Source organism: Lytechinus variegatus, chromosome 11 (assembly GCF_018143015.1).
Source record: "Lytechinus variegatus isolate NC3 chromosome 11, Lvar_3.0, whole genome shotgun sequence".
NCBI lineage: Eukaryota > Metazoa > Echinodermata > Echinoidea > Temnopleuroida > Toxopneustidae > Lytechinus > Lytechinus variegatus.
The window spans coordinates 22,534,989-22,552,384 of record NC_054750.1 but is presented as its reverse complement, the minus strand read 5'-3'; the positions used below and the strand labels follow the sequence as shown (position 1 = coordinate 22,552,384).

Sequence of the window (17,396 nt, the reverse complement as noted above, 5' to 3'; positions counted from 1 at the left end):
AAAGGAATATCATACTTTCCAATGATACCTCATTTACATATGATGATGGCACACTAAGAAATTTATTAGCACTCAAACTTGAGTTGCAGAACTTTTTTGAGGGGTTTATGTAACCAAATCGATGCTATAATTTTTTTATCTCCATGAAAAAATATAAATTTAACCAAATAAATTTATTGTAAGGTAAGGTCGCTCATAAATATATCAATGTTCAATATCAATGTTGTTGGATTCTTGGGACATTTTGCAGTATAAAGCGGGCCATTTAAGATATAGCAATTAATATGTTTTTTCCGATCGTTTTCTTTGTCTTTGTTGTTGTTACAGTGGCCTCATAGATGTAAGAGAAGACGTTGTCATGAGCAATACGTCGAGTACTACGAATTTTGGATCTATTCTTCTTTTCAATCCATCCGACATTCCCTACGTTAATACGCTGTAAGTTATACTGTAAAACCGACCGAAGCTCCCCCGATATGTTGGATCGAATCTTGTATCACCCCCCCCCCCTTGGAATCATCCCTTGAATCATATAATATCAACACAAACTATGAAATGTCTGCACCCTAAATATCACAATAGCAACATCTTCCGGGCATGCTACTGTGCAACCACATGAAAAGATGAAATGATTGTGCACCACTTTGTACTGTTTGGACTTTATGTGGTGCAACTTTGCATACTTAAGGGATGCGTTTTGGGCGTTTTGCGTTGAAAGGGAGCAGAATTGAACCTTCCCTGTAAAAGGTATGTGCTAATGGTGCAAAATGTGGTACCTTGCCTGAACACATACATGGGTAAAAAAAATGTTATATGCAAGACACTTTAAAAAGCTGCCGGTGTGATATTTAGGGCGCCACCAATTCTAGTTTGCTGGAGGAAAGGTATCGCACTTATCTGCATTCACATTCGACTTTGAAAGGCACCCAAAATGAAAAATGCCCGTGGGGTCATGTTCTACAAACAAAGCTTCAATTTAAGATCCCATGTTAATTTAAAGTATCGTTTCAAGAGATTTACAGTGCACTTTGCAGTACTATGGTTACACTTCGTAATTCCGAAGGTCCTTTATTCCGAAGGTTCGTAATTCCGAAACACGTAAATTGTTGCCAAAATGATTCAATTTCCTTTTCGGAAATACGAACCTTATTTCATTTTCGGATTAACGAACCTTATTTCGTTTTTGGACTATCGAACCTACGGAATTACGAACCTTATTTCGTTTTCGGATTAACGAACCTTATTTTGTTTTCGGAATTACGAACCTTCGGAACTACGAACCTTCGGAATAACGAAGCTTCGGAATTACGAACCTATGCGTAGTCCTATATAACATTTTCCTAAAGATTCCGCCCCTCGGACTATAAATCTGCTTTTTCTACATCTTCACAAGATAAAGAAATATCAGTTGCTTTTGACAAAGTCACCGTGAGAGTAGGAATCGCAAGATTACTTGATAGTTAACAAGAATATGTTTTCCTTAATGTTTTTCCTTTATGTTTATCTTTTATATTTTTCCTTAAATATTTTTTTTCTATTTTGGTTTAGTTTTACCTTTAATATTTATTACCACTTTTCCAGTAAGATATAGATGAAGATCAATATAAATCTCTATGGCACACTAGCAAAACCGTCTCAAGACCGATAAGATATGTATTACCATATTACTAATGATACACTATTGGAAGGGGTTTGTACTCGTTTCCGTAGTTGGGATTTTTTTTTCTTCTATTTTAAGGCCAGCAATCAGTCTCGATGCACTCTCAAAATGATTGAGCCAAAAATGTATCCAATATTTGGTAGAAAGAGAACAAGCATGTTTGATGTGTAATGTTTTCTCCATATTGGACAAAACGCAAGCGTAAAATTTACGAAGTATTTGGTATCATTTTACCAAGCAAGCATATATACATTTTTTTTTCTTTTTCAAAGAAAGTCTTTATTCAATATTTCTCCACAACGCATACTAACAAATGCAAAATGTATGTGATACATCAAATTCAATATCATACATATACACAATACATGATTTAAATAAGCTCGATGTGCCTCGATTCATCAAGATATACAATAAACTTATTTTGTTGCATGTGCATAGTTCGTTCTATCTCATGTTGATACTTTAATTTCTTTTGAAATGATGAGAATGCTAAGTTTCCTTTTAAACATTTAGTTGAAAAGATATATAAAATATCAAAATTAAAAGAAGAATTTCCATCTGTTATGCCAAATGCAAAGTCATTAAAAGATAATTTTATTTCACTTTTGAGAGTGTATTTTTCAAAATCATCTAAAAATCAACGAGTAAGGGGACATTTGCAAAGTAAATGGGCAATAGTTTCCGTGTGTGCTGAACAAAAGGAACATCAGAATGTGATATACCAACAGCTTTCAAGTACTTGTTAACAGCAAGAATATTATGAAAAATTTTGTACTGAAAATGTCTAAGCTTTGTTGAAAAAATACATTTAAAAGGAATCATATAGATTTTGTCCAAGTAACGATTGGATCTGAAACAATACTTTTCCATTCGTTTTGTGCAATAGGAACTTTAAAAATTTTCTCAACACACATTTTATGAATATACAGTATTCATAAATACAATACAAAAAAGTTTATTACCAAGACCATTTAGGAACAAGTTAAAAAAACATTTCCATTTACCTGTGTTAATATCATTAAAAAATCTTTTCACCCATGTAATTTTCAAGCCCATAATAACTGACTGTATGTGTAACATTTTTAGGCCTCCTACATTATAATCTCCAACAATAGTCTTACGATTAATTTTGTCAGGTTTTTTGTCCCATACATATTCAAAGATTACAGCATCAAGTTCCATTCAGAAGGTTTTGGAAGGACAGAAAACAAAAATATAAGTTATGTATAATATATATACATTTTACCCAATTTTGGGTAAACTGTTTTTAGAGTGTGAAAATAAGGTAAAGAATGAAAACAAGGGTTTAAGCAACTTTCGGTCCCTTTTGCTTGACGTCTTGACAAGAAGTTAAGAATTCAGGAATTCACCCCCCCACACACACATCACACACGCACACTACACATCCGCAAACGCTCTGTTTCACAGGGAAGAAAGTAAGAGAGGGGGGGGGGATGTCAGTTTCGTGTATACCATTGATATGATTGATTATTAATCATGTTGATAGTATTTTGCATTTTATTTCATCCTTATTCAGAGTATTTAGACTCAAAGAAACATTATGTGTGATTAAATTCCAAATTCTCCCATTGATTCTGTTACATCTTTCATCAGGGCTATTATTTCACCTGATCCGTTGACGGAACTGTTTCATCTTGAGATCGAGGAGGATGCCTTTGCACACAATTCCTTTCTACATACACTGTAAGTAAAATATTTTCTAATAATCACATTTCCTAATAACCGACTCTATTTTTATGTTCTCCACCATGTCGCCCGAGCTTAGCTGCTCTTTGTAAACTTTTATCCGTCTAATATAAACCTATACGAGATTATTCTATATCACTTCTTGATGTTACACCACATGTTTTGTGGTAAAGTAAACTGAAAATCGAAGTAAACTGAAAATCGAAGGAAATATATTTTTGCTGCTAAAGGCGCTATCGTAGTGCAGAAAATTCATGTATATAGGCCTACTGTATAATTACGTTCCATTTGGTGTAATAAACCATTAAGCGCTGTACATAGCGTGCATGTACAATGTACTTCTTGGGGCCAACAGCGTTACCAACATAGGAGTGTATAATATTTAAAAAAAAATCAATTGCAAGGTGAATGCGATTTGCAGGGGTTTAGATTCACAAGTATGTAGATGTAATGCTGTGAAGCTAGTCAATCAATTTACATATTTATGTATAATATATGTGAGGGTGTGTGTGCGTGTGAGGGTGTGTGTGTTTGTGAGGATCCGTGTGTGTGTTCTCATGCTACTTCTTTGTGATTCTGTTGAAGGGTTCTGAAAGGAACTACATTGGATTCCCTGACTCGAGGAATGTTTAGGGGACTTTCATCTTTGGAGTACCTGTAAGTATTTTATTGTCGATTTGAAAAAAAAATAACAGCACAACAAGCAACATTGCATTATCATATTTATCCTGATAATAGTACCATCTGCAACTATATACAGGTGGATTTCTGATAACAAATCCTGATTGTATGTTTGATGATATTGGTTCATAAAGTTTGAACTTTAATACAAACCTTATTTAAATATTCTTTTTAACAATATATCATAAATTTGATTTTTTTTCTGAAAAATGCTGACCATCATCTCAAAATATCTAAAATTTCTTTTTAGTTACGCAAAATGATCATGCAAATTTCAAACAAGCAACTACATGTATATGTCGATGTGAAACACTTTTCTTTGCCTTAAATACTTTCCGGATATTAAATACGAAATGATTTTTTTAAATGTTTTTTATTTTACTTTTTTTTCAACTGATCAGTAATAACAGCGATTGTCTTGTGTTCTTATTGTCAGGAACCTAGATGATAATCTAATTCATAACCTAACGGTCGATTCCTTTGCCCATTTAACAAAGTTGCAATCGCTGTAAGTATAATTATTATTTTCTTACTTTTCATTATCTTCATAACCTTCATCATCACAATCGTCAGATTCATTGGCCCTTATTCTGAAGTCAGTTTTAGTTTAAACTCTGGCTTTAAGTTGTAGTTTAAATATCGAAAGCCAGTTGTTACATAAATTTATAACTGTAGAGGTTCAATGTTTTAGCTCATCTGCCTCTCAAAACATTATTAACCGCATAAGAAGGATAACTATGACAGTTGTCTGCACCATTAAAGAATAAGTAAACGTGAGAAGCATTCACAGTACACACAATTTTGAACCGTTTGGCTTCCCATAATTTTAGCACAGAGTTAGACCACGGTCTAAGTTAAACCCGACTTTAGAATACGGGCCAGTATATTCATAATCATCAGGATCATTATCATCGCCAAGAGTCCATCAATATGTGTCTGTTTGTATCACGTTCGTTTCAGAGCTTGGATGTTTTGAAAGAAAACAAATTGTTTGAGCGAATATCTCGCAATTATGTTAACTCATTCTTTTTCATTAATTTCAACAATAATTATGCTCTGCAATGGAAATCAGGAAAAAGTAGAAATGCAGATTGGTAGGTACATTCGTTATCACGTTTTTTTTGCAGTCAATTTGGTTACAAAATAATATTGAGATCAGGAGGCCGTTTCACCAACATTTATCATTTGAGAAGCTGTCAGATCTGAACATCTTTCCTTGATTTGATTAGCTGAGAAGCGAAGTTCGTTCCTTTGGTAACAATTGAATATAAAACAGCCTTTGTAGGATACATCATCCAACCAGTCCCTTTAAAGGGGAATGAAACCTTTGGAACAATAGGCTTGTGTAGAAACAGAAAAATAAAAGAATAAGAATAAAGAAAGTTTGAGAAAAATCGGACAAATAATGAGAAAGTTATGAGCATTTGAATATTGCAATCACTAATGCTATGGAGATCCTCCCATTGGCAATGCGACAAGGATGTGTGATGTCACTGATGAACAACTTTCCCTTTGGTGGACTACAAAATACCCTCAAAATGTCTCTTTTTGCTTTTTCTTACGATGAACAAACTCTTTATCCATTATGTATTCTTAAAAAATATGTATTACATGCCCTCATGTAGACAGAACACATGATCTATGGATAGATGTGATAAAAGAGGCAATTCAAGTGAAATATATACTAAAGTAATGGGGAGAGTTGTTCATCAGTGACAACACACATCTTTGTCGCATTGCCAATTTGCTATCTCCATAGCATTAGTGATCACAATATTCAAATGCTCATAACTTTCTCATTATTTGTCTTATTTTTCTCAAACTTTTGTTGATCTGTTTCTTTGATTTTTCTGTTTTCACACAAGCTATCTTGTTCCAATGGTTTCATTCTCCTTTAATGAAAGTCTCCCTTGAGTCTGTAATTCTGTGTTATGATATTTGATTTGATCTACCATATGCAGGACGCTTGCTAACAATCAACTCACCGTTATCGAATCAGGCTCGTTCGATGGTTTACGCAATCTGAGGTCATTGTGAGTATTTCATTTTTAATAAATATTTGAGTAGTTTTAAAATCCAAAATATAATGGCGTAATAGCACTATGAATTAATCACACTTAAAAAAAGTGAATTTAGAGTTCGCCATAAAGGAAAAAGTTAGAATTGGAGAAAAATCCAGAAGATCAATATTATATACGTGTACACACACACACACACACACATATATATATAAATGTGTAAAGTTATACATGTACAACAGCTTTTGGCAACTCTTTTTTATTTAAATATTGTAAGAAATGGATGAAGAGAACAATGGTAGGCGTAGGCGTAGCTTAAATCAAGGTTCCCCAGAGCTATCTACCCTTTGGAAAAATTGGTTATGCCGAAAAAATGTCTCTGCCGGGAATCGAACCCGGGCCCCCAGCTTTGAACGCCGGTGCCTTAACCACTAGACCACTGGTTAAGGCACCGGCGTTCAAAGCTGGGGGCCCGGGTTCGATTCCCGGCAGAGACATTTTTTTCGGCATAACCAATTTTTCCAAAGGGTAGATAGCTCTGGGGAACCTTGATTTAAGCTACGCCTACCATTGTTCTCTTCATCCATTTCTTACAATATATATATAATATATATATTATATATATATATATATATATATATATATATATATATATATATATATATATATATACAGTGCTTCCCGGAATAAACGAAACCGAGATTGATCGATGACTTATCATAACTTATTCTTCATCAAATTTCATAGATGACCCATCATTTTAAAGCTTAGGGTTTTGTCTTTCATGTGAGGAAATTAATATGACCCGTACGTCAGGCATGAGTAAGTAAAAGACAATTTGACGAGAGGAAACCAAAAATATGTTTGGCGAGCGGTATCTGACGCTTTCTTTAAAATTTACATATTCAGAAAGTTCATTTCCTCCCCTTTCATATGACACCACAACCAATAAAGAATACGAAAAATGCCTACTGATGAAGCTTGTAACCATGCTATCCGAGCTCTTGTGCTTAGTAGGCTAGATTACTCAAGTTCTCTATTGATCAATATCAATAAAACAGATCGTGAAAGGTTGCAACACGTACAAAATCGCGCCGCTAGGATCATCTTGAAAGCTCAGAAGTATGACCGGGCAACTCCCTTGTTAAAGCATTTGCACTGGTTACCAGTTGACAAAAGAATATCTTACAAAGTTCCACTGTTAGTTTTTGAGTGTATGCATAAAATGGCACCTGAATACCTATATAGTTTACTTAGATCCCCACACCGGCCACATTATAGACTTCGTTCTTGTGAAGACACTACAATTTTACAAATTCCTAGAGTTGTTTCAAAAGGGGGGAAACTAGTTTTGATTTTTGCGGTCCAAAAATATGGAATAGTTTACCAATTCACCTTCGATCATGTACTTTTGTTGAATCTTTTAAAAGAAATTTGAAAACATATTTATTTTTGTTGTAGTGTACTTGTAATATTGGAGAGCAATTTGTACTTAGCGCATAGAGCAATTTAAATTGATTATGCGCTATATAAGAACCAATTTATTATTATTATTAATAAAGATGCCTCAGGAATAAGAAAGTTATGTTCATTTTAACAAGTGTTTTCAATTCAATACTTTCATTCAACAAACTCATTTGATAGTCATTTTCAGCTAGCTTGATTAACATCGACCAACCAGTTCCTTTCATTACCGATCATCCATGCATAAATTCTTTTGTTACCTCTGTCTAGTGCGAAGAAAGGCAGCAGTCAAACAAATTTATCGAATGAAATTATTGAAATGCAAGCACTGTTTCAAACGAATATAACGTTCTTATTTCTGGAGCATTTTTATTGATTGTGGTGTCATATGAAAGGGCAGGAAATGAACTTATCGAATTTGTAAATATCAAAGAGAATGTCAGATATCGCGCGCCAAATGACTTTTTGGTTTCCTCTTTTCAAATTGTTTTTACGTATTCATGCGTGACGTATGGGTAAAACTGATTTCTTTAAATGAATGAGGAGACCCTAAGCTTTAAAATGAGGGATCATTTATGAAATTTGATTAAGAATAAGTTGTGATAAATCATCGATCCATCTCGGTTTCGTTTATTCTGGGACGCACTATATATATATATATATACATATATATATTTGTAATTGGTTCTATATATTGAGTACATGATTTGACAGAAAATGTACATAACGCAAAAGGCATATCTATCTTTTGGGTACAGCGTCCTTTGAAGTATTGCCTCTTTGCAATTACTCATTCAGCACCATTCAAGTATTCCTGGATGCGGATCTAATGCGGTTTCGAGGACCAGAAGAAGCCTAGCTCATTTCGATTGAAATCAAAGAGGGGTTAAATCGGCTCGAGTTAAAAAAGGACCTCCTCTCTAAGATTTATTACCTATTTGACCATCCAACGTTTTTTCCCCCCAATTTTATAAACGGAATTGGCAAACAATGCTGCTGGTCAAATGACTTGATTTCCACAGATATTTTAACCCAGGTATGCCTTGTTACAACCGATAATGTCGCAGCAACGCATAATGTCCAGATTGCGACATTATGCCTAAAGCGTCTGAGCCATAATGTCGCAGTCAAGCATAATGTCGTAGTTTTTCTAACGCATACCATCACATGTCGCAACGCATAATGTCGCAGCAAATTATCACGGAAAATGAGGGAAAATAAGAAGAGACAGAAGAGTGAATAACATAGGGTGAGGTGAAGACTTGGAAAATAAAAAACAAATCTTTCAAATCTTTCTGGTATTAGACCAACCGACCTTTAGACAAACTGGTATTAGACCAAGTGAACATAGAAAAAATTAGACGAAATGGAAATTACACCAAAAGAAAATTAGACCAAGTGGCTATTAGATCAAGTGGTCAATAGACTTATTGGCTATTAGACCAAGTGGTCAATAGACTAATTGGCTATTGGACCAAGTGGTCATTAGACCAAAATAGAATAGGACTAAGTGGGTTTAGCCCGAATGTTATTAGCCAATCTGATTATTAGACCAAGTGATAATAGACCATCCGTCAGTAAACGGAAGAAAATACCGATGATTGGACCTATTGGTGATTAGACCCATGACAACGATACCAAATGATTGTTAGCCGAAATGGGTTTACACAAAGTGATAGTGAACCAACTTAAGTTAGACCAAATGGAACATTGACGAAATGAGAGTAGACCAAGTGGTTATCAGACCAATAGACTATTGGACCAAAAGGTAACAAAAGTAATGATATCGGACAAAGTGGATAATGGACCAATTAAAAAAAAATAAAATTAGACTACATGATAATAAACAAACGGTGTCACAATGCGACTGTAAGTCTATGTAGTGTTAACCCCTAGTAACCATTCAGCTTGTATATAATAAAAGGAATTTGGGTGGTTGACTCTTGTCATAGTCCCAGAGTCAATCAACTGTATCTTTAAGTAAGTGATCAAACCCGCTGGGGTGTAAGGATTAGAATTTTACTTTGACTTCTTGACAAGCTTAGGTCATGAGCATTGGGTCATTTAACTTGATATATTTAGTTAAGTTCAATGGGGCTCTAAAATTCTATAGATGTTTGTTTTTATGTATGAGAGGGAAAAGACTGTTGAGAATGTTTGAGATGGGAGTTTTGAATAGGTGAAATTAAAGCTTGGATAGTTAAGTAGTTTTAATTGGATATGTTCAGCGTGGAAGAGTAAAGCAGAGGAATATTGAGAATGTTAATGACTTTGTCTTTGTGAGAGTCGAGATGGAGTGGTGTTTGAGTAAAAGCAAATCAGAAATCGTTTGATTCTCGGGAGAGGAAGACCCTTCCACATTTGGTCTTAACTCGGAGTGTGAGGGTGTGGTTCTCGTAGGCCATTACTTTGGGTGTATGTTGCAGGCTGTGTAGTGCAGGCACAGCGGAGTCTTAATCCCCATCGTTGGCAGGCTGGATCCAGGCAGCACAGGCCAGGTAAAGCCACCACATCTGCCCTCATCTCACCAGGCACGACTGTTCCAAAGAACTGTAAGTTCACTATTTTATTGGTATAATTAGTTATTGTAATTAAAAGCAAAACATAGTGTTTTCAAAGAAAACAGAAATTCAGTAATTATTTTGCTTATGATTAATGTTGGAGTATTGAACACTAAAGTGCAAAGAATATTAAATGCTTTGTTGTATTGTATAGTAAATCATATTTCATAAATGAAAACTTTGTGAAACCAACTAAACATGAAGTAATGATATAAAGATGAAGTAATTAAATGTTATTAAAGTAGACATTTTATTATGGAAGAATTGTTGGTTTATACGCTCAATGACAATGACGATTCCCATATATTTTAAACTGATAGTTATGTGATATATGGCTTGTGAACTGAACAAGAGTAATAGCCAGGATCAGTTTATTGATGTTGTATATGATATAGTTGATGTAAATATTCATTGAACTGAGAAGTATACTTCTATGAGAAGAGAGATTTCCTTTGCTATTTAGGGATAAAAGATACCGTAGTTTTGTTTTACATTACTTTCCGTAAGTAGCTCAGTGAATTCAAGCTAGTATATCGTAACTGACTTGTGAACATTTATAGTGTTATTACTGGACCTTGTCTATTAGGAGATGGTTATTTATTTACTCTCTTTAGGGACGAGCTGGGCTCGTACTTCATCCTCGAACTCAGAGTTCGTGACTTGTGATTCATCGTAGCAATCTTGTGGCTCTCAGCCCTCATCATTTCGTCCGCGAATCTGGACTGGCTTTTCGTCGAGAGTTCGCTCGCTTTACTTCGCGTCGTCGAAGCCACCGCAGTTCGCTCTTAGACGACTATATTCATCGGACCAACGATAGTCATTGACGATGTCGAAGGGGTCCTTATTCTGAACTATATAAATTATAACCAGATTAGATATACTACGGTCCAGTGTAGGTATTCATCCAAGTATAAACCCTCTTTTGATGAAACTTAATTGGTGGAATTAATAACCAAAAATATTGTCACGTTTGGATGCCAAATTATTAGGCCTTGATTAAATATAAATAAATCACTCTCATTAGATACATATTGCAACATATTCAGTATAGGTTAATTCATGCTGATGTTAACTGCTGAATACAGTTTGATGTTATGTTGATATGCATGTGATTCATGATTTAATTCTGATTATTCAATTTCTTTAACTATATGTACATTTATAGAGCGGGTCGCTCTGAATTAAATTTATGTTACATATAGATATTGAATGATTGTGTGATTATTGCAAGTGGTAACTACTTTCGTTTCAAACAGAACCAAATCTATTACCAGACTGGGAATTTCAGTCCCAAGATCTGACATTTTGGCGACCACGAAGGGACTCTCTTGTCCATTTGATAGGTTAGGTTAATAATGAAATGATTAATTGTTATCATTGATGGTAATTATACTTGTATGTAGATCTGATAATGATATTTTGATCTCTTTTCCATTTGGTTGTTTTTACAAAGTTTGTTGTAGGTCCAAGGTTGTGAAAGACAGTGGTGCATGTGGAGGTCAGGGCAAGGAGGCTTTACTGCGTGTACGCCTGTACGTGCCAGTGCTGTGTGCATCGAGACTTCATTGCGCTGCGTAAACTGTCTGCATATGGTAAGTTTGTAACTAAACCTGTGGAGTGGCCTACAGTATGGAGAGAGACAAGTTCATTGCACAAGGAGAGAAGTTTGGTTTAGAGGGTGATAAATTGAGAGCATATGTTGATGGATGTGTGCGAGAAGCTAGAGATGAAAGAGCAGCAGCAAGGAGTGCTGAGGTTGCAGCTAGGAATGCCGAGATTGAAGCTAGGAAGGCAGAATCTTATATAATAGCTCAACAGGATGAAGCTAGGAAAAAAGAATCAGAGTTATTAGATAAACGGATTAAACTTGAAGAGTTAAGGAAAAATAATGGGACAGAAAATGTTTCACGTGCAGGGCATTCACATAAGCCTAGTATTCCGCCCCTCCCCTCCCTAGCTGATCGATTCAATGAAGCCCATGCAGATATGAGAATGAGGAGAATGAATAAAGCCCATCAGTCCAGTTCTAAAAATGGAAATCCTAATGTGAATAAGAGTAATAACAATGCAATTAATCACACTAAGGTTGAAAAACCAGGTAAGTCCAAATTTGATGACAAGAAGTGTTTCAATTGTAATAAATTTGGACATATCTCTTTTAATTGTCCAAACAAGAAAGGTCGTCGAGAGATGGGAGCCAGTGTTGTCGCAGGCAGGTCAGCAGAAGACACATCAGCTGGAGATGATGCTGCAGCAGGACCTACCGACACTAGAGAGATGGCCGGACACTTCAACCACAAAAGTTTGAGTCTAATCGTGCAGGAGAATCTCACAGAAGATGGAAGCGGAGTGAAGTTGGCATCTGGTGACACTCTACCGGTACTATCGGCAGTGGCGAGTGGATCAGAAGTGGAGATGCCAGTCGTCGATGGATTGGTGAATGGGAAGCCCGTGGATGTTCTTCGCGACAGTGGTTGCACAACAGTCATCGTCCGATATGAGTTGGTGCGTGAAGAGCAGTTCTTTGGAGATAGGCTGACGTGTTTGCTCGTCGACCGGACGCTGAGAAACTTCCGACGTGCCAAAATCGACATAGATACTCCATACTTCAAGGGTAAGGTAGAAGCTCTATGTGTACCAACCCCTGTTTATGATCTTGTATTAGGTAATATTCCTGGAGCGAGGCAACCAGCTGATCCAGACGGAGACTGGACGCCAGGAGATCATCAAGGCAGTGCAGTGGAGACAAGAGGGCAGAAGCGGCAGGCGGGACGGACAAGGCCTCCTCTTCCTGTACCCAAGCCACTAGAAGACATTGTGTCAGTGGATAATCTCATCCAGGCCCAGAAGGAAGACAGCTCGTTGGATGCCTCTAGGAAAGCCGCTGAGAAAGGAGAAAAGAAGATAAGTAAGGGTGGAAATTCATCTTGCTTTTTCTTTAAGAAGGATGTACTCTATAGGGAATACATGGATGCAACCCCAGGGTCAGATGTTCTGTTACAAGTTGTCGTGCCCACCAAGTTCAGAAATCAAGTCTTAAAACTGGCTCATGAGTCGATTCTAGGTGGCCATCTAGGAAATAAGAAGACCTGTGAAAAGATCTTGATGCATTTCTTCTGGCCAGGTATGCATGCAGATGTAGTCCGGTATTGTCGGTCATGTGGGCCATGTCAACGTACTTCGCCGAAGGGAAAGGTCACGAAGGTACCTCTGGGATCAACCCCTCTCATCGATGAACCTTTCAGACGTGTGGCGATGGACTTGGTTGGACCGATAGAGCCGGCTAGTAGTAAAGGTAACCGATTCATACTAACTGTTGTAGATTATGCTACTCGTTACCCAGAAGCAGTAGCGCTTCGCCGTATTGACGCACAGACGGTTGCGGAGGCACTGATGGACATCTACTCCAGGGTAGGGATACCACGAGAGGTGTTGACAGACCGTGGCAGCCAATTCACATCAGAGCTGATGAAGGAAGTGAGTCGTCTACTCTCCATCCGGCAGATGACTACTACACCCTATCATCCTGCTTGCAATGGGCTAGTTGAACGCTTCAATGGTACCTTGAAGTCCATGCTCCGCAAAATGTGTGAAGAAAGACCCAAGGATTGGGAAAGGTATCTTAACCCCCTCTTGTTTGCTTACAGAGATTCAGTGCAGGAGAGCACAGGCTTCTCACCCTTTGAACTCCTGTATGGGAGAGCAGTTCGAGGCCCTCTTGCTATTCTTCAAGAGCTCTGGACGGGTGAGGTTGACGAGCCAGATACCAAGACTACTTACCAATACGTACTGGATCTGAAGGAGAGGCTGGAGTCGACGTGTCAACTTGCCCAGCAGAATCTCAGCAAATCAGCGGAGACATACAGAAGACAGTACAACAAGAAAGCCAAGGAGCGAAAATTTGAAGTCGACGACGAAGTTCTTCTTCTACTTCCAAGCGACAACAACAAGTTGTTGATGCACTGGAAAGGACCTTTCAAGGTGGTGCAGAAGGTAGGACCTCTCGACTACAAAATCGATTTGGACGGGAAGACGAAGACATTTCACGCAAACCTTCTGAAGAAATATTACAGGAGAGAAGAGGTAAGTGCGGGAGTGTTTGATGTTGTTTGTGTCTCTGTAGTGGACGAGGACGTATCCCAGGATTGTGAAGGAGAGAGTGAAGATGTGGACCCTTCGGTAAGAAAAGACATTCTTCATCTCCCTAATCTTAACCCTACAGAATCACTCAACGATGTGCAAATCAGTCCACAACTGGATGATGACCAGCAAGAGAAAGTCAACTCTCTTTTACATGAGTATGAAGAAGTCTTGACAGATATGCCGGGATCGACAAACCTAGGTAAGCACGACATTAAACTTGTCACTAAGGAGCCCATTAAGAGTAAGCCGTATCCATTGCCACATGCTCTGCGAGGTAAGGTGAACGAAGAGGTTCAAAAGATGATGGATTTAGGGATAGTGGAACCATCCAATTCCCCTTACGTATCCCCTGTTATGGTAAAAAAGAAAGATGGGTCTATTAGGTTTTGTTGTGATTATCGCAAATTAAACCAAGTCACCATAACTGATGCAGAACCAATTCCCGATCAGGAAGAAATATTTGCTAAATTGTCTAGGGCCAAGTATTTCACTAAAATTGATTTAACCAAAGGTTATTGGCAGGTACCCCTAACAGAAGAAGCCAAGGAGTTGACGGCATTTGTGACACCAGAAGGTTTGTACCAATTTCGAAGCATGCCTTTTGGGCTAGTTAACGCTCCAGCAAGTTTTAGTCGGATTATGAGAGATCTACTCCGTGGATTGAAGTATGTAGACAACTTCATTGATGATATTTTGATTCACACGGTAAGTTTTGAGGAACATTTGGATACCCTCCGGGAGGTATTTGAGAGACTGAAGAAGGCCAACTTGACGGCCAGACCAACGAAGTGTACAATCGGATGTGTAAGTATCGAATTTCTTGGTCATCGAGTAGGTCAAGGAGAGCTTCTGCCAGTGCAAGACAAAGTCGAAGCAGTGCAAGAAGCTCAAAGACCGAAGACCAAAAAGCAACTTCGATCCTTTCTAGGTCTTGTAGGTTATTACAGGCGATTCATTCCGAATTTTGCAGCCATAGCAGTACCCTTGACTGATCGAACGAAGAAGGGGGAACCACTTCTCGTGAAATGGGGAGATGCAGAAGAGGCAGCCTTCAATACCTTGAAGACGAAGCTCGCTAGAGAACCCATCCTCCATCTTCCAGACCTAGATCACCCTTTCATCTTGAGGACCGATGCTTCAGATAATGGCCTCGGGGCAATCTTGCTTCAGGAAACAGAAGGTAAGAAGTTTCCGATCGCCTATGCCAGCAAGAAGCTACTTCCAAGAGAGCAAGGCTACTCAGTCATGGAACGTGAGTGCTTAGCGGTTGTATGGGGAGTTCTGAAGTTTGAACCGTATCTCTATGGCAAGCACTTCCACCTAGAAACGGATCACCAACCTCTGAAATGTATTGCCAAGTCGAAGGTGGCAAACGCAAGGATCCTGAGATGGGCTCTGCTACTACAGCCGTTCCGGTTCACCATCACAGCGATCAAAAGTGTAGAGAACGTCGGTGCAGACTACCTAAGTAGGATACCGGATAATGATTCTACATGAAGCAGAAACCAGGATGAGTGTTTTTGGTTTTCTTGTAAATACATTTATATTTGTATATATATATTAATTGTTTGATTTTCCTTCCAGGTTCGGAGAAACTCACTCCAAAAATTATCGAAATTTCTTGAAGGAAGGGGAGATATGTCACAATGCGACTGTAAGTCTATTTAGTGTTAACCCCTAGTAACCATTCAGCTTGTATATAATAAAAGGAATTTGGGTGGTTGACTCTTGTCATAGTCCCAGAGTCAATCAACTGTATCTTTAAGTAAGTGATCAAACCCGCTTGGGTGTAAGGATTAGAATTTTACTTTGACTTCTTGACAAGCTTAGGTCATGAGCATTGGGTCATTTAACTTGATATATTTAGTTAAGTTCAATGGGGCTCTAAAATTCTATAGATGTTTGTTTTTATGTATGAGAGGAAAAGACTGTTGAGAATGTTTGAGATGGGAGTTTTGAATAGGTGAAATTAAAGCTTGGATAGTTAAGTAGTTTTAATTGGATATGTTCAGCGTGGAAGAGTAAAGCAGAGGAATATTGAGAATGTTAATGACTTTGTCTTTGTGAGAGTCGAGATGGAGTGGTGTTTGAGTAAAAGCAAATCAGAAATCGTTTGATTCTCGGGAGAGGAAGACCCTTCCACATTTGGTCTTAACTCGGAGTGTGAGGGTGTGGTTCTCGTAGGCCATTACTTTGGGTGTATGTTGCAGGCTGTGTAGTGCAGGCACAGCGGAGTCTTAATCCCCATCGTTGGCAGGCTGGATCCAGGCAGCACAGGCCAGGTAAAGCCACCACATCTGCCCTCATCTCACCAGGCACGACTGTTCCAAAGAACTGTAAGTTCACTATTTTATTGGTATAATTAGTTATTGTAATTAAAAGCAAAACTTAGTGTTTTCAAAGAAAACCGAAATTCAGTAATTATTTTGCTTATGATTAATGTTGGAGTATTGAACACTAAAGTGCAAAGAATATTAAATGCTTTGTTGTATTGTATAGTAAATCATATTTCATAAATGAAAACTTTGTGAAACCAACTAAACATGAAGTAATGATATAAAGATGAAGTAATTAAATGTTATTAAAGTAGACATTTTATTATGGAAGAATTGTTGGTTTATACGCTCAATGACAATGACGATTCCCATATATTTTAAACTGATAGTTATGTGATATATGGCTTGTGAACTGAACAAGAGTAATAGCCAGGATCAGTTTATTGATGTTGTATATGATATAGTTGATGTAAATATTCATTGAACTGAGAAGTATACTTCTATGAGAAGAGAGATTTCCTTTTGCTATTTAGGGATAAAAGATACCGTAGTTTTGTTTTACATTACTTTCCGTAAGTAGCTCAGTGAATTCAAGCTAGTATATCGTAACTGACTTGTGAACATTTATAGTGTTATTACTGGACCTTGTCTATTAGGAGATGGTTATTTATTTACTCTCTTTAGGGACGAGCTGGGCTCGTACTTCATCCTCGAACTCAGAGTTCGTGACTTGTGATTCATCGTAGCAATCTTGTGGCTCTCAGCCCTCATCATTTCGTCCGCGAATCTGGACTGGCTTTTCGTCGAGAGTTCGCTCGCTTTACTTCGCGTCGTCGAAGCCACCGCAGTTCGCTCTTAGACGACTATATTCATCGGACCAACGATA

General features: G+C 37.5%; 1 protein-coding gene across 2 annotated transcripts in view; it reads left to right on the top strand.

Annotated features, from left to right (window-relative positions):
* The window catches only part of LOC121423675 (G-protein coupled receptor GRL101-like), a 37,250-nt gene that overhangs the window by 15,447 nt on the left and 4,407 nt on the right, over positions 1–17,396 (top strand). For both annotated transcript variants that reach the window (XM_041619100.1, XM_041619099.1), the window contains exons 7-11: positions 328–438; positions 3,275–3,364; positions 3,953–4,024; positions 4,485–4,556; positions 6,010–6,081. In XM_041619100.1, the coding sequence (XP_041475034.1) occupies positions 328–438; positions 3,275–3,364; positions 3,953–4,024; positions 4,485–4,556; positions 6,010–6,081 (417 nt within the window). The remainder of the gene's footprint in view (positions 1–327; positions 439–3,274; positions 3,365–3,952; positions 4,025–4,484; positions 4,557–6,009; positions 6,082–17,396) is intronic.